Source organism: Chiloscyllium punctatum, chromosome 3, assembly GCF_047496795.1.
Source record: "Chiloscyllium punctatum isolate Juve2018m chromosome 3, sChiPun1.3, whole genome shotgun sequence".
NCBI classification, from domain to species: domain Eukaryota; kingdom Metazoa; phylum Chordata; class Chondrichthyes; order Orectolobiformes; family Hemiscylliidae; genus Chiloscyllium; species Chiloscyllium punctatum.
The window spans coordinates 57,101,086-57,119,130 of record NC_092741.1 but is presented as its reverse complement, the minus strand read 5'-3'; the positions used below and the strand labels follow the sequence as shown (position 1 = coordinate 57,119,130).

General features: G+C 44.2%; 1 protein-coding gene across 2 annotated transcripts in view; it reads right to left on the bottom strand.

Moving 5' to 3' along the window:
* Positions 1 to 6,275: 6,275 nt before the first annotated feature.
* cfap206 (cilia and flagella associated protein 206) overlaps positions 6,276 to 18,045 on the bottom strand; it is a 61,309-nt gene continuing 49,539 nt past the window's right edge. For both annotated transcript variants that reach the window (XM_072553637.1, XM_072553628.1), the window contains 3 exons: positions 17,463 to 17,656; positions 12,314 to 12,445; positions 6,276 to 8,880 (listed from right to left, as the gene is read on the bottom strand). In XM_072553637.1, the coding sequence (XP_072409738.1) occupies positions 8,647 to 8,880; positions 12,314 to 12,445; positions 17,463 to 17,656 (560 nt within the window). In that variant the 3' untranslated portion in view covers positions 6,276 to 8,646. The remainder of the gene's footprint in view (positions 8,881 to 12,313; positions 12,446 to 17,462; positions 17,657 to 18,045) is intronic.

Genomic DNA, 18,045 nt, shown 5'->3' with positions numbered 1-18,045 from the left:
AACACAAACAACATTCATCAAGCACAAAACCATCCAGAAAAACAGTGCACTTCTGTGTGCCACCCCACCCCACCTCCCCCATGACTCACACTATTCACCACCAGTGGACCAATGGCTACGGGGGTTTGCGAATCCTATCAGATTGAATGGATCGGTTGGAGAGGCAGTTAGAGGCAATAAGGAATTTACAAGAGCGGGGGTATGTGATGGATGGCAGTTACAGGAAGGGGGGAAAGTCTCAGATACAGACACATAGATGGGTTAACTCCAGGAAAGGTAAGAGAGGTAGGCAGTTAGTGCAGGAGTCTTCTGTGGCTATCCCCATTTCAAACAAATATGCTGTTTTGGAAAATATAGGGGGTGATGGATTCTCAGGGGAATGTAGCACGAACAGCCAAGGTTTCGGTATTGAGACTGGCTCTAATGTAATGAAAGGTATGTCGGTTCCAAGCGATTAATTGTGTTAGGGGACTCTCTAGTCCGAGGTACAGACAGATGTTTCTGTGGTCAGCAGCGAAAAATCAGAATGATGTGTTGCTTCCCTGGTGCCAGGATCAAGGATGTGTCAGAGAGGGTGCAGAATGTTCTAACAGGGAAGAGACCGCAATTTCCCTTCCCACGTGGTTAAAGATGCCCTCCAAAGCATCTCGTCAACATCCCGCACCTCCACCCACAGACCCCACCCCTCCAACCGTAACAAGGACAGAACGCCCCTGGTGCGCACCTTCCACCCTAACAACCTTCGTATAAACCAAATCATCCACCGACATTTCTGCCACCTCCAAAATGACCCCACCACCAGGGATATATTTCCCTCCCCACCCCTTTCCGCCTTCCACAAAGACTGTTCCCTCCATGACTACCTGGTCAGGTCCACGCTCCTCCCCCCACCCCCCCACAACCCACCCTCCTATCCTGGCAGCTTGCCCTGCCACAGCAGGAACTGCAAAACCTGCGCCCACACCTCCTCCCTCACCTCTATCCAAGGCCCTAAAGGAGCCTTCCACATCCATCAAAGTATTACCTGCACATTCACTAATATCATTTACTGTATCTGTTGCTCCAGATGCGGTCTCCTCTACATTGGAGAGACTGGGCGCCTCCTAGCAGAGCGCTTTAGGAAACATCTCCAGAACACCCGCACCAATCAACCACACCGCCCCGTGGCCCAACATTTCAACTCCCCCTCCCACTCTGCCGAGGACATGGATGTCCTGGGCCTCCTTCACTGCTGCTCTCTCACCACCAGACACCTGGAGGAAGAACGCCTCATCTTCCGCCTCGGAACACTTCAACCCCAGGGCATCAATGTGGACTTCAACAGTTTCCTCATTTCCCCTTCCCCCACCTCACCCTAGTTCCAAACTTTCAGCTCAGCACTGTACCCGTGACTCGTCCTACCTGCCTATCTTCTTTTCCACCTATCCACTCCACCCTCCCCCCCCGCCCCCGACCTATCACCTTCATCCCCTCCCCCACTCACCTGTTGTACTCTATGCTACTTTCTCCCCACCCCCACCCTCCTTTAGCTTATCTCTCCACGCTTCAGGCTCTCTGCCTTTATTCCTGATGAAGGGCTTTGGCCCGAAACGTCGATTTTACTGCTCCTCGGATGCTGCCTGAACTGCTGTGCTCTTCCAGCACCACTAATCCAGAATCTGGTTTCCAGCATCTGCAGTCATTGTTTTTACCTAGAAGAACTTAGGGCATGGTTAGGAACATGGGATTGGGATATCATAGCAATTACAGGAATATGGCTCAGGGATGGACAGGACTGGCAGCTTAATGTTCCAGTATACAAATGCTACAGGAAGGACAGAAAGGGAGGCAAGAGAGGAGGGGGAATGGCGTTTTTGATAAGGGATAGCATTACAGCTGTGCTGGGAGAGGATATTCTCAGAAATACATCCAGGGAAGTTATTTGGGTGGAAGTGAGAAATAAGAAAGGGATGATCACCTTATTGGGATTGTATTATAGACCCCCTAATAATCAGTGGGAAATCGAGAAACAAATTTGTAAGGAGATCTCAGTTATCTGTAAGAATAATAGGGTGATTATGGTAGGGGATTTAAACTTTCCAAACATAGACTGGGACTGCCATAGTGTTAAGGGTTTAGATGGAGAGGAATTTCTTAAGTGTGTACAAGACAATTTTCTGATTCAGTATGTGGATGTACCTACTAGAGAAGATGCAAAACTTGACCTACTCTTGGGAAATAAGGCAGGGCAGGTGTCTGAGGTGTCAGTGGGGGAGCACTTTGGGGCCAGCGACCATAATTCTAGTATTTTTAAAAACTACTTTTCCTAGTAGTGTAGGAAAAGGATAGACCAGATTTAAAAATTGCAGTTCTAAATTGGAGGAAGGCCAATTTTGACGGTATTGAGAACTTTCAAAAGCAGATTGGGGGCAGATGTTCGCAGGTAAAGTGACGGCTGGAAAATGGGAAGCCTTCAGAATGAGATAATGAGAGTCCAGAGAAAGTTAGGGTGAAAGGAAAGGCTGGTAGGTATAGGGAATGCTGGATGACTAAAGAAATTGAGGTTTTGTTTAAGAAAAAGAAGGAAGCATATGTCAGGTATAGACAGTATAATCAAGTGAATCCTTAGAAGAGTATAAAGGCAGCAGGAGTATACTTAAGAGGGAAATCAGGAGGGCAAAAAGGGGACATGAGACAGCTTTGGCAAATATAGTGAGGGAGAATCCAAAGGGTTTTGACAAATACCTTAAGGACAAAAGGGTAACTAGGGAGAGAATAGGGCCCCTCAAAAATCAGCAAAAATCTTTGTGTGGAGCCGCAGGAGATGGGGGAGATAGTAAATGAGTAATTTGCATGAGTATTTACTGTGGAAAAGGACATGGAAGATATAGAATGTAGGGAAATAGATGGTGACACCTTGAAAACTGTCCATATTACAGAGGAGGAAGTGCTGGATGCCTTGAAATGCATAAAAGTGAATAAGTCCCCAGGTCCTAATCGTGTGTATCCTAGAACTCTGTGGGAAGCTAGGAAAGTGATTGCTGGGCCTCTTGCTGAGATATTTGTATCATTGATAGTCACAGGTGAGGTGCCAGAAGACTGGAGGTTGGCAAACGTGGTGCCACTGTTTAAGAAAGGTGGTAAGGACAAGCCAGAGGTATATAGATGAGTGAGCCTAATGTTGGTGGTGGACAAGTTGTTGGAGGGAATCCTGAGGGACAGGATGTACATGTATTTGGAAAGGCAAGGACTGATTAGGGATAGTCAATATGGCTTTATGCGTGGGAAATCATGTCTCACAAACTTGATTGAGATTCTTGAGGAAGTAACAAAGAGGATTGATGAGGGTAGAACGGTAGTTGTGATCTATATGGGTTTCAGTAAGGCGTTCGACAAGGTTCCCCATGGGAGACTGATTAGCAAGTTAAGATCTCATGGAATACAGGCAGAACTAGCCATTTGGATACAGAACTGGTTCAAAGGTAGAAGACAGAGAGTGGTGGTGGAGGGTTGTTTTTCAGTCTGGAGGCCTGTGACCAGTGGAGTGCCACAAGGATCAGTGCTGGGTCCTCTACTTTTTGTCATTTACATAAATGATTTGGATGCGAGCATAAGAGGTACAGTTAGTAAGTTTGCAGATGGCACCAAAACAGGAGGTGTGGTGGACAGCGAAGAAGGTTACCTCAGATTACAACAGGATCTTGATCAGATGGGCCAATGGGCTGAGAAGTGGCCAATGGAGTTTAATTCCGATAAAATGCAAGGTGCTGCATTTTGGGAAAGCAAATTGTAGCAGGACTTATAGGTTTGCTCGGTGAGCTGGAAGGTTTATTTTCAGACGTTTCGTCAACATACAAGGTAACATCGTCAGAGAGCCTCCGCACGAAGTATTGTGGATGATTCCTGCTCTCTATTTATATGTTTGGATTTCTTTGGCTTGGTGATGTCATTTCCTGTGGTGATGTCATTTCCTGTTTTTTTTGCAGGGGTTGGTAAATCAGTTCTAAGTCAATGTCTTTGTTCATAGAGTTCTGGTTGGAATGCCATGCTTTGCATTCCAAAGAAACACAAACATATAAATAGAAAACAGGAATAATCAGCAATGCTTCGTCTGGAGGCTCACTGAAGATGTCACATAGTATGATGACGAAACATCTGAAATTGAACCTTCCAGCTCAGCAAGCAAACCTATCGCCACAATGGTACAGCAATATAGTTAAAAGTATTTCATGCATTTTGAGAAAACGCACAAATGAATTATCCCAATTCACAGCCCATCACTCAATTGTACCAGTTTTCGTTTCTCTCTATAGTAGAGAGAGCTAAGCCCTTTACAGGATCCATCTTCCACATTAGTCGAAATTTGGCAAGAGTTGATTCTGTAGAAGATTAACCTGGATTTTTAGATTCAGCAGCTGGCCTAATTAGATGGCTAGCCTCCAAATAAACTGGCAGGTATGTTCTTTAAAAAAGATGTACTGTATTGTAGAGCCAAAGGAGCAACTGTTCCGCCTCCCACATTAATATCACACTCATACCCGTCCTGTTTGCTGTTTCCTGTCTTCAGGACTTGTAAACTATATTGGAATGCCCATGGCTTTTATTTCAATGAGGCCAGTATCAATTTATATTGACCAATTCTTCCTTCAAGTTTCTGACTCCAATTATTTTAATTCCGGTAAACGCAAGGTGCTGCATTTTGGGAAAGCAAATCTTAGCAGGACTTATACACTTAATGGTAAGGTCCTAGGGAGTGTTGCTGAACAAAGAGACCTTGGAGAGCAGGTTCATAGCTCCTCGAAAGTGGAGTCGCAGGTAGATAGGATAGTGAAGAAGGCATTTGGTATGCTTTCCTTTATTGGTCAGAGTATTGAGTACAGGAGTTGGGAGGTTATGTTTCAGCTGTCCAGGACATTGGTTAGGCCACTGTTGGAATATTGCGTGCAATTCTGGTCTCCTTCCTATTGGAAAGATGTTGTGAAACTTGAAAGGGTTCAGAAAAGATTTACAAGGATGTTGCCAGGGTTGGGGGATTTGAGCTGTAGGGAGAGGTTGAATAGGCTAGGGCTATTTTCCCTGGAGTGTCAGAGACTGAGGGGTGACCTTATAGAGGTTTATAAAATCATGTGGGGCATGGGTAGGATAAATAGACAAAGTCTTTTCCCTGGGGTGGGGGAGTCCAGAACTAGAGGGCATAGGTTTAGGGTGAGAGGGGAAAGATATAAAAGAGACCTAAGGGTCAGCTTTTTCACTCAGCAGGTAGTACATATATGGAATGTGCTGCCGCAGGAAGTGGTGGAGGCTGGTACAATTGCAACATTTAAAAGGCATCTGGATGGGTATATGAATAGGAAGGGTTTGGAGGGATATGGGCCAGGTGCTGGCGGCTGAGACGAGATTGGGTTGAGATATCTGGTCAACATGGACGAGTTGGACTGAAGGGTCTGTTTCTGTGCTGTACATCTCTATGACTCTACTCCATTCATAGGATGCTGTGCAGCAGCTCAGTAGTTTCTTTGATGGTACTTTCAAGCTCATGTCCTCAATAATCAATAGCGATAAGGCAGCGGTTCACAGGATCATTATCACTACAAAGTTTTCTCAACATCACACACTATCCCAAGTACCACCATCCCTTTTTTAATCACTGGGTGAAAATTCTTGTAGTGCTCAACTCTTTTTGCCATGGACTGCAGAGATTCCCAAACAAGAAACAAACTCAAAAGCAACTGCTTCACCCAAAGATTGTTGAGATTATGGAATTGACTACTATGGGGAATGATTAAACTGAATAGTATAGAAGCATGTAAGGGAAAACATATGAGGAAGGAATACTTATGACTGTAGAATTAGATGAGAAAAAAGTACGCAAGGTTCAAGTAGAGAATGAATATGTACGTAGACTGTTTTGGCCAAATAGCTTGTTTCTGTGCGATATGTCCTGTGTGTTTCATCTATAAAATGCCCACCAAGCCACTTTCTCAAGTACAGAATAGTAGCTAAACTTCCCAATCTCCTATAGCATCATCCAAACACATTGTTTGATTAAGCCATTAGATTTATGAGCTACATCAATTTCAGGAGAAGGCCCTCACCATGGGGGAGGAGGTAGATGACCAAATTCCAGAGACAGACCTGCACAACAGCAAGAGGCACACACAAATAGAAGAAACCACAAAGGCAACTTTGATTTTGGATGACAGTGTCAAACAAATGATCCCACTCCACATCATTTTACTTTTCATTTCTGCTGATGAGAAGATAAAACATCTTGATAATGAAAGGAGCAACCTATATCTGTTCAAAAGGTATTTGCTTTTATTCTAGATATCAACAAGACAGCTACAACTATGATATCGTTCCATTAAATGTGGCATATCTTTATTCAAATTAATACCAACACTCCTCATTTCATGTGACGACCATGTGATAAACTCTGCACAAAGGAATCCTAAATAACTGATCCACATTCTTTCACATTAAATAAAAGGAACAATGGTACAGCAAGGTTTGAGAAGGTTTGTAGCTTAGGTTGAGGTGCTGAATATAGGTTTGCTCGGTGAGCTGGAAGGTTTATTTTCAGACGTTTCGTCAACATACAAGGTAACATCGTCAGAGAGCCTCCGCACGAAGTATTGTGGATGATTCCTGCTCTCTATTTATATGTTTGGATTTCTTTGGCTTGGTGATGTCATTTCCTGTGGTGATGTCATTTCCTGTTTTTTTTTGCAGGGGTTGGTAAATCAGTTCTAAGTCAATGTCTTTGTTCATAGAGTTCTGGTTGGAATGCCATGCTTTGCATTCCAAAGAAACACAAACATATAAATAGAAAACAGGAATAATCAGCAATGCTTCGTCTGGAGGCTCACTGAAGATGTCACATAGTATGATGACGAAACGTCTGAAATTGAACCTTCCAGCTCAGCAAGCAAACCTATCTCCACAATGGTACAGCAATATAGTTAAAAGTATTTCATGCATTTTGGGAAAACGCACAAATGAATTATCCCAATTCACAGCCCATTACTCAATTGTACCAGTTTTCGTTTCTCTCTATAGTAGAGAGAGCCAAGCCCTTAACAGGATCCATCTTCTACATTAGTCGAAACTAGGCAAGAGTTGATTCTGTAGAAGATTAACCTGGATTTTTAGATTCAGCAGCTGGCCTAATTAGATGGCTAGCCTCCAAATAAACTGGCAGGTATGTTCTTTAAAAAAGATGTACTGTATTGTAGAGCCAAAGGAGCAACTGTTCCGCCTCCCACATTAATATCACACTCATACCTGTCCTGTTTGCTGTTTCCTGTCTTCAGGACTTGTAAACTATATTGGAATGCCCATGGCTTTTATTTCAATGAGGCCAGTATCAATTTATATTGACCAATTCTTCCTTCAAGTTTCTGACTCCAATTATTTTAATTCCGGTAAATGCAAGGTGCTGCATTTTGGGAAAGCAGGTTCATAGCTCTTTGAAAGTGGAGTCGCAGGTAGATAGGATAGTGAAGAAGGCATTTGGTATGCTTTCCTTTATTGGTCAGAGTATTGAGTACTGAAGTTGGGAGTTCATGTTGCAGCTGTACAGGACATTGGTTAGGCCACTGTTGGAATATTGCATGCAATTCTGGTCTTCTTATCGGAAAGATGTTGTGAAACATGAAAGGGTTCAGAAAAGATTTACAAGGATGTTGCCAGAGTTGGAGGATTTGAGCTGTAGGGAGAGGTTGAATAGGCTGGGGCTGTTTTCCCTGGACTGTCGGAGGCTGATGAGTGACATTATAGAGATTTATAAAATCATGACGGGCATGGGTAGGATAAATAGACAAAGTCTTTTCCCTGGCGTGGGGGAGTCCAGAACTAGAGGGCACAGGTTTAGGGTGAAAGGGGAAAGATATAAAAGAGACCTAAGGGGCAGTTTTTTCTCTCAGCAGGTGGTACATATATGGAATGAGCTGCCACAGGAAGTGGTGGAGGCTAGTACAATTGCAACATTTAAAAGGCATCTGGATTGGTAAATGAATAGGAAGGGTTTGTAGGGATATGGGCCGGGTGCTGGCAGGTGGGACTAGATTGGGTTGAGATATCCGGTTGGCATGGACGAGTTGGACCGAAGGGTCTGTTTCTGTGCTGTACATCTCTATGACTCTATTTCAATATACATTATAAAAGTCTGGATTAGTGGTGCTGGAAGAGCACAGCAGTTCAGGCAGCATCCAACGAGCAGCGAAATCGACGTTTCGGGCAAAAGCCCTTCATCAGGAATAAAGGCTGTGCTCTTCCAGCACCACTAATCCAGTATTTGGTTTCCAGCATCTGCAGTTATTGTTTTTACCCCATTATAAAAGTCTGTTAGGCTCCTGTAATTCTAAAGTTTCTCAAGGGGGTTTGAATTTAATATGACCCAGGCTATGGCTGCTATCTTCAGCATCAAATAGTTCAACCAATTTTATTCAAAGCCTCAGAATTTATGTTTTTCGAGTAAAATATCTGCAATATCGCAACAGGAATTAACATCAAACTATATCTGCTAGAAACATTATCTTCAGCTATAGCATTTTTAAAAATACATTTTTGGAACTTTCTTTGTAGCTTAATGCTAAATTTGATCATTCAAGACAACATAAATGGGAAAAATTGATTTATTAGGTTCTTTGTCAGGGACGTTCAGTTTTATGTTTCATCTACTGCTCTTGTCAAATTGTACTTGATCACTCGCGTTGGTTCAGTAATGTTTCCTCCACGCAAACCAGCATAGAAGACCTGTGGTTTGGGCACGTTGCTGGAATTGTCTCGTTTTGTTTGTATTGACTTGTTTTTTGGTAGGTAGACTTGGGAAGTGTTGTCTCTTCTCATGTGACTGAGGTTTGTCTGGATATAGCGTGTTACCTTCTGACGCAGGTTTGCCTAGAGAAACCAAAAAATTTAAAATGCCATTTTTCTCAACCACAATCTTGTTGATAAAATTTTACATGGAAACAACATTTGTCTGACAAAAGATCACATTCACTACTTTGTAGCTGGTTTTGCAATTGATATTTGCCATCACTCATAAGCAGTGCTTATTCCTGCTTACAGCAATGAGGATCTATTTGTATTTTGATAAACATCAATGTAAGCCAATCAGTTGTCAGTAAAATACTTATATCTTGGTTCAGTAACCTTCTGAGGCACAGCTCCTGCTGCAGAAGTTGTTTTATAACAGTTGGACTATGACAAGATATGACAGAAAAAGTGTGTCAGACAAAACATTAGGGTGCACAGACAACATGAACACAATATAGATATTATTTATTGTTTTCCCACTGTGTCTGGTAGCACGCTATTTTATAAAATCTGGAGTAGTGTAGAAAAATGTATTATATAGTCTGCTAAAGCCAAATAAGTAATTTTGCTGCTCAGCAAAATCAAGTAAAATCCACCTTGAGATTATGTTTTGGAGACAGACAATGGAATGTTGCTTGTCAGTTTCAAGCTGCACCCAGGAAGTATTTGGTTTTTTAAGATGACATCTATAATAAACTGACATGTGAGTACAGTGTAGCTAGTCACCTGAACAAAAAAATCCCCAAGCTCTTTGGATGCTGGAAATCATAAACAATATCAGAAATTGCTGGAAAGCCCCAGCCAACTTCGACAAGGAGGTCTCCAAAATGTGCACATTCTTCCTCAACCAGGCCTTCCCCACCACAATAGGGGGCCTCAGCCACGTCTGAGACATCTCCCATACTTCGGCTCTCATCACCTCTCTTCCTTCACACAACAGAGATAGGGTGGCCCTCATCCTCATCTACCATCCCATCAAAATCCACATCCAGCGGAACATTATCTGCCAACTACAGTGGAGGCTACCAGCAGACACTAGTCCTCTTCCCTATTTTGTCAGCCTCCCTCTGGGACACCTTGGTCCACTCTTAAACCACTCCCAACATCTCCCTACATCCCCTTGGCACCTTCCCACACAATTGCAGAAGGGGTATCACCAGTCCATTTACTTCCTCCCTTCTCAGTATCCAAGGGCCCAAACACACCTTCTGGGTGAAACTCAATCTAGTCCACTGTATTCACGGCTCACAATGCATTCTCCTCTACACTGTGGAAATGAAGTGTAGACTGGACGATCACTTCACAGAACACATACATTCTTGCTGCAAAAAAGACCCTGAGCTTCCTGTTACCTGCCACTTCAACACAGGAGAAAGTGAGGACTGCAGATGCTGGAGATCAGAGTTGAAAATGTGTTGCTGGAAAAGCGCAGCAGGTCAGGCAGCATCCAAGGAGCAGGAGAATCGACGTTTCGGGCATGAGCCCTTCTTCAGGAATGAGGAAAGTGTGTCCAGCAGGCTAAGCTAAAAGGTAGGGAGGAGGGACTTGGGGGAGGGACGTTGGGAATTCGATAGGTGGAAGGAGGTTAAGGTGAGGGTAATAGGCTGGAGAGGGGGTGGGGGTGGAGAGTCGGGAAGAAGATTGCAGGTTAGGAAGGTGGTGCTGAGTTCGAGGGTTGGGACTGAGACAAGGTGGGGGGAGGGGAAATGAGGAAACTGGAGAAATCTGAGTTCATCCCTTGTGGTTGGAGGGTTCCTAGGCAGAAGATGAGGTGCTCTTCCTCCAGCCGTCGTGTTACTATGGTCTGGCGATGGAGGAATCTAAGGACCTGCATGTCCTTGGTGGAGCAGGAGGGGGAGTTGAAGTGTTGAGCCACGGGGCGGTTGGGTTGGTTGGTGCGGGTGTCCCAGAGGTGTTCTCTGAAACGTTCTGCAAGTAGGCGGCCTGTCTCCCCAATATAGAGGAGGCCACATCGGGTGCATCAGATGCAGTAAATGATGTGTGTGGAGGTGCAGGTGAATTTGTGTTGGATATGGAAGGATCCCTTGGGGCCTTGGAGGGAAGTGAGGGGGGATGTGTGGGCGCAAGTTTTGCATTTCTTGTGATTGCAGGGGAAGGTGCCGGGAGTGGAGGTTGGGTTGGTGGGGGGGTATGGGCCTGGCGAGGGAGTCACGGAGGGAGTGGTCTTTTCAGAACGCTGATAGGGGAGGGGAGGGAAATATATCGCTGGTGGTGGGGTCCGTTTGGAGGTGGCGGAAATGACGACAGATGATACGATGTATATGGAGGTTGGTGGGGTGGTAGGTGAGGACCTACCTGTCCTGGTGGCGATTGGAGGGGCAGGGCTCAAGGGCGGAGGAGTGGGAAGTGGAGGAGATGCGGTGGAGAGCATCGTCGATCACGTCTGGGGGGAAATTGCGGTCTTTGAAGAAGGAGGCCATCTGGGTTGTACGGTATTGGAACTGGTCCTCCTGGGAGCAGATGCGGCAGAGACGAAGGAATTGGGAATATGGGATGGCATTTTTACAGGGGGCAGGGTGGGAGGAGGTGTAGTCTAGGTAGTTGTGGGAATCGGTCAGCTTATAGTAAATGTCCATGTCAACCCTCGAACTCAGCATCACCTTGCTAACCTGCAATCTTCTTCCTGACCTCTCCGCCCCCACCCCCACTCTGGCCTATCACCCTCACCTTAACTTCCTTTCACCTATCGCATTTCCAACGCCCCTCCCCCAAGTCCCTCCTCCCTACCTTTTATCTTAGCCTGCTGGACACACTTTCCTCATTCCTGAAGAAGGGCTCATGCCCGAAACGTCGATTCTCCTGCTCCTTGGATGCTGCCTGACCTGCTGCGCTTTTCCAGCAACACATTTTCAACTTCAACACAGGACACTGTTTCCAGGTGAACATCTCTGTCTCAGGCTTGCTGCAGTGCTCCGGCAAAGCTCAGTGCAAGCTGGAGGAACAGCACCTCACTTTCTGCTTGGACACCCTGCAAGCTCCAGGATTCCATATTAAGTTCAATCATTTTAGGGCCAGAGCAGCTTTTCCCACTTCCCCACCTCAACCCTCACACACCAGGCCTTGTCATCACACGGGCTGCTACCACACACAACCCATTATCAACCACTAATATGTTAGCAGCTATTCATTCTCTCAGGCTGATCTTTATCTATTCCTTTGTCTGTCTAACTGGTTTTCCCTCCTCTGGGCTCCATCTCCACCTATCACTTACTCCTTCCCTCCCCCACCCCCATCCCTTCTTGAGTATACAGTATACATCCTTTGTTTAGCTACAATCAATTCTGAAGAAGGATTGCCGGACCTGAAACATTAACTCCGCTTTCTCTCCAGTGATGCTGTGTTCTTCCAGCAATTTCTGATTTTCTAGCCAGTCACCTGTGTGAGCTTGGTGTACCTTTAAAGATGTAGATTTCATGAACTGATGTTAGCTTTGGTTGGGAGGTCACAACTTTAAAATATTGACAAATAAACTTTTCTAAAAAGGCACACCTACCAACTTAATTGCTTTTCTTCTTAACTCCCACTCATTCCATTCGTATGATTTGACTATATTCGGTTCCAGGATGTGAGTGTCAGTTTGTGTGCAGTTGTCATACCTTTCAATGGGCTTTAAGCATCTGTCTGCCTAAAGCGTAGAAAACAAAGAAAAAGACTTAAGCAATATATTGCAAAATGATGATAAGTTGCTTAAAATGATTTGTTCTGCAATATTTGAATAATAAAAAATGGTTTACTAGTCTTCTTCCTCAACAAATTTCTTCCCCACCACAGAAAATATTATTTTAAAAGAAAATGTTGTAGAATTAAGTAGATTAAAAGTTTCCTCCTGGCCTGAAGGATTATTTTGGCAGTACTTATAGCACATTGTGAGCAACTAGGTAGGAATAATGCAAGATTCTTTTCTTTCCTAATGCTGATCCAATAAACTCAAATATGCACCCTATCTGCGAACATAAAACTTCATTGTCTAAAGCTACCTTAATCAGTTTATTAACATGAAACATTTGCATTATGGTAAGAATGAGTTTTCTTTGAAATCAGAGTTGAATTCTGCTGGAGCTGCGATGGTTTAAAGGTTACAAAAGGTTAATGTTATCCTGTGCTCTGGAGTTTGGACTGTTTCTGCTTGCATCTCACCACTCCTCCCAATTGACATTTTGAGCTGGGAGAACCACCAGGCAGAAAGTTAGGTATTTTGTAAAATACGTAAACGAGTAAGCAATTCAGTCACTTTGGGTCACTGAGTAAGATTACAGGAGATCTGTATCTCAATTTATTTCAACCACTTCGGCTCAGTTTTCAAAAAAATCCCTGATTTGCAACTACTTAATGTTAATTGAGTATCTACTGTTTGTTGGGGATGAGAGTGGAAGCACACATCCAACTATTTTTTCTCCCAACTTCTCTCTGAATAAAAAGAAAAAAAAAGTTGGAGAATTTCATCAACTCTAGCAGCAATGGTGGAGACAGAAACAGACATAACATTTCAAGTCAGAAATGGCTTCTTTATGCTGTTGGCAGAGTGGGAAGAAGGGAGGGTATCCAGAGCAAAAGAGAAAGGAAGCGCTAAAATTGAAGGTTAGAGATGTAAAAGTACATGTTAATGATAGGTGTGCAAAGGAGAAAATGGGTTCGCTATGCTGAGAGTAAAGCCAACAAGGCACAAACAAAGTATGGTTTGCAATCAAAATGGTTTTATAACCATCACTTCACTTAATGGAGGAGCAGCGCTCTGAAAGCTTGTGATTTCAAATAAACCTGTTGGACAATAACCTGGTATTGTGTGACTTTTGACTCAGAGGTCATTCCCTGAAGTTGTTAGACATAACGTTGAGTCCTCTGGGCTCTAAGGTGCTTAAGAGGAAATTGAGGGGTGGTCCTTCAGCTTGAGTTGAGCTTTGTTGGAGCACTGAACAAAGAACAATACAGCACAGGAACAGGCCCTTCGGCCCTCCAAGCCTGCACCAGCACATTATGCCCTTCCATACTAAAACTATCTTCACAAACAGGATCTGTATTCCTCTATTCTCTTCCTATTCATGTATTCGTCCATAGTGACAAAGGATGTAGTAGGTTGCAGAGAGATATAGATAGGATGCAGAGCTGGGCTGAGAGATGGCAAATGGAGTTTAATGTGGACAAGTGTGAGGTGATACACTTTGGACGGAGTGATCGGAATCCAAAGTACTGAGCTAATGGTAAGATTCTTCAGAGTGCAGATGAGCAGAGAGATCTCGGTGTCCATGTACACAGATCCCTGTGCTTCTTGAACACTGCTACTGTGTCTTCTTCCACCACATCCCCAGGCAACACAGTACAGGCACTCACCACCCTTTGTGTGAAAACCTTGCTTTGCACATCTCTTTTAAACTTACTTCCTCGTCACTTGAACCTGTGTCTCCTAGTAATTGACCCCTCCGCCCTAGGAAAAAGTCTCATACTTTCCACTCTATCCATCTATTGTGAGCAGCGAGTACAATAGGTTAGATTGAGTAAAGTGTAGGTAAATCACTGCTTCATCTGGAAGATGTGTCTGGATCCTTGGATAGTGAGGAGGGAGGAAGTAAGTGGGTAGGTGTTACACCTTCTGTGATTTCAAGGGAAGATGCTGTGGAGCAGTGGGGAAGTGTTGGGAGTGAAGAAAGTGAGGAATGGGATTGTGGGAGACAGTTTGGATCAGTAATTGGCTTGCTGAAAGAAAATAGAGGGTTGTAGTTGATGGAACATGTTCATCTTAGTGTCCAGTTACTAGCGGTGTACCGCAAGGGTTGGTGTTGAGTCCACTGCTGTTCGGCATTTTTATAAATGACCTGGATGAGGGCTTAGAAGGGTGGGTTAGTAAATTTGCGAACAGCACTAAGGTCGGTGGAGTTGTGGATAGTAACGAAGGATGTAGTAGGTTGCAGAGAGACATAGATAGAATGCAGAGCTGGGCTGAGAAGTGGCAAAGGGAGTTTAATGTGGACAAGTGTGAGGTGATACACTTTGGACGGAATAATCGGAATGCAAAGTACTGGGCTAATGGTAAGATTCTTGGGAGTGCGGATGAGCAGAGAGATCTCGGTGTCCAAGTACACAGATCCCTGAAAGTTGCCACCCAGATTATAAGATCATAAGACATAGGAGTGGAAGTAAGGCCATTTGGCCCATCGAGTCCACTCCGCCATTCAATCATGGCTGATGGGCATTTCAACTCCACTTACCCGCATTCTCCCTGTAGCCCTTAATTCCTTGTGACATCAAGAATTTATCAATCTCTCCCTTGAAGACATTTAGCGTCCCGGCATCCACTGCACTCTGCGGCAATGAATTCCACAGGCCCACCACTCTCTGGCTGAAGAAATGTCTCCGCATTTCTGTTCTGAATTTACCCCCTCTAATTCTAAGGCTGTGTCCACGGGTCCTAGTCTCCTCGCCTAACAGAAACAATTTCCTAGCATCCACCCTTTCCAAGCCATGTACTATCTTGTAAGTTTCTATTAGATCTCCCCTTAATCTTCTAAACTCCAATGAATACAATCCCAGGATCCTCAGCCGTTCCTCATATGTTAGACCTACCATTCCAGGGATCATCCGTGTGAATCTCCGCTGGACACGCTCCAGTGCCAGTATGTCCTTCCTGAGGTGTGGGGACCAAAACTGGACACAGTACTCCAAATGGGGCCTAACTAGAGCTTTATAAAGTCTCAGTAGCACAACGGTGCTTTTGTATTCCAACCCTCTTGAGATAAATGATAACATTGCATTCGCTTTCTTAATCACAGACTCAACCTGCATGTTTACCTTTAGAGAATCCTCGACTAGCACTCCCAGATCCTTTTGTACTTTGGCTTTACGAATTTTCTCACCGTTTGACAGGGTTGTTAAGAAGGCATAAAGTGTTTTGGCCTTTATTAATAGAGGGATTGAGTTGCGGAACCAGGAGCTTATGCTGCAGCTGTACAAAGCTCTGGTATGGCCCCACTTGGAGTATTGTGTACAGTTCTGGTCACCGCATTGTAAGAAGAATGTGGAAGCTTTGGAAAGGGTGCAGAGGAGATTTACTAGGATGTTGCCTGGTATGGAAGGAATATCTTACGAGGAAAGGCTGAGGGCCTTGAGGCTGTTCTCGTTAGAGAGTAGAAGGTTGAGAGGTGACTTAATAGAGACATACAAGATAATCAGAGGGTTAGTTAGGGTGGACAGGGAGAGCCTTTTTCCAAGTATGGGGATGGCAAACACGAGGGGACACAACTTTAAAGTGAGGGGAGATAGGTATAAAACAGATGTCAGAGGTAGTTTCTTTACTCAGAGAGTAGTAAGGGTATGGAATGCTTTGCCTGCAACGGTAGTAGATTCGCCAAGTTTAAGTGCATTTAAGTCGTCATTGGACAGGCATATGGACGTACATGGAATAGTGTAGGTGGGATGGGCTTCAGATTAGTATGACAGGGCGGCGCAACATCGAAGGCCGAAGGGCATGTACTGCACTGTAATGTTCTATGTTCTATAAAGAGTGGACCAAGGTGTCCTGAAGGGAATGGTCCCCGAGGAAGGCTGACAAGGAAGGGAAGGGAAATATATGTCTGGTGGTTGCATCCTGTTGGAGGTGGCTGAAATGGTGGCTCATGATTCTTTGGATATGGATGATGGTGGGATGGTAGGTGAAGATAAGGGGGACCTTATCGCTGTTGTGGGAGGTAAGAGAAGGAGTGAGGGTCAAAGTGTGGGAGATGGGTCAGACCTAGTTGAAGGCCCTCGGTGAAAGTGAGGACTGCAGATGCTGGAGATCAGAGTCAAGATTAGACTGGTGCTGGAAAAGTACAGCAGGTCAGGCAGCATCCGAGGAGCAGGATAATCGATGTTTCGGGCAGGAGCCCTTCATCAGGAAAGCTGAAGGCCTTGTCAACCATGCTGCTGGGTATTCCTCAGTTGAGGGAGGAAGTGGACATTTCAGAAGCCCCCTTGGCATCATCAGAACAGATGTGACGGAGACAGCGGAACTGGGAGAATAGAATAGAATGTTTACAGGAAGCAGGGTGTGAGGATGTATAGTCAAGGCAACTGTGGGTGTTAGTGGGTTTATAGTGGATATTGGTAGCCAGCCTATCCTCAGAAATAAAAACAGAGATGTCGAGGAAGGGAAGTGAAGAGTTAGAGATGGACCAGGTGAAGGTGAAGACAGGAAATTGGAAGGAAATTTGATGAACTTTTCCAATACCAGAAAAGAGGAAAGCAGCACTGATGATATCATCAATGTCTTGCAGTAAGAGTAGTGGGTGGGGATCGGATTAGAACTGGAACAAGGAATGCTCCATGTACCCCACAAAGAGTCATGTGGGTACCTATGGCCACCCCTTTTACCTGAAGAAAGTGAGAGGAGTTAAACGAGTTGTTCAAAGTCGGACAAGCTTGGTCAAATGGAGATGGGTGGTGGTGGACGGGGAAAGTTCTTGGAAGACGGATCCACAAGAGACACTTAATTTCCAAAACATCTGCATTAGCTGAATATTTTTTGTATTTGGCTCATTTTCTACAATATTAACATTATTTTCTGTTTTGTGGCCAGAACATTGGAGGTTGGAATCATGAACTGCCTGAGCTACAATGAGACTGCCAGCAATATGATTCGTTGTCACTTTTGTTTTGTGAATCAGCTGTACCTGTGTGTAGGGAGTGATTGTGGAAAACTGCTGGTGGAGCTCTAGCAACTGAATGAGTTCTGCAGAGTGCTTAGCTTCCTGTGCTGCCATACCAATGTAACATTCAGGCTTTTGAGCAAAAGCAGTTGCGGCTTCCTTTGAGGAGAATGCGTAGTATTTTTCTTGATATTTAAGTATACCAATATTTGGATTTCCTGGAAAAAAAAAGGTTAGATTAATTTTTGACATTTGTATAAAATAGTTTACATCTAATTATTCTGCTGTGTCTGTGTGATGCTGTCTTTTTAATCCACAATGTGAAGGTGCTGGAGTTTTGACGTTTTAACCCACAGCATCCCCATGTGTGCTGAAATGGCTAACAGTCCATATTACTTCCTTGAGAGAATCGTAGCACATTAAGGTCAATAAAGAGAAATTGTTTCCAATGGCTGAATCAGAGGACACAGATTAAAGATAACAGGCAAAACAACCAAAGGCAACTTGAAGGAAATCTTCTTTAATGGAATCTCGAGGAATGAAAATACATTATCTGATGGAGTGGTGGAAACAGCTTCAATCATAGCTTTCAAAAGCAAGTTAGAGA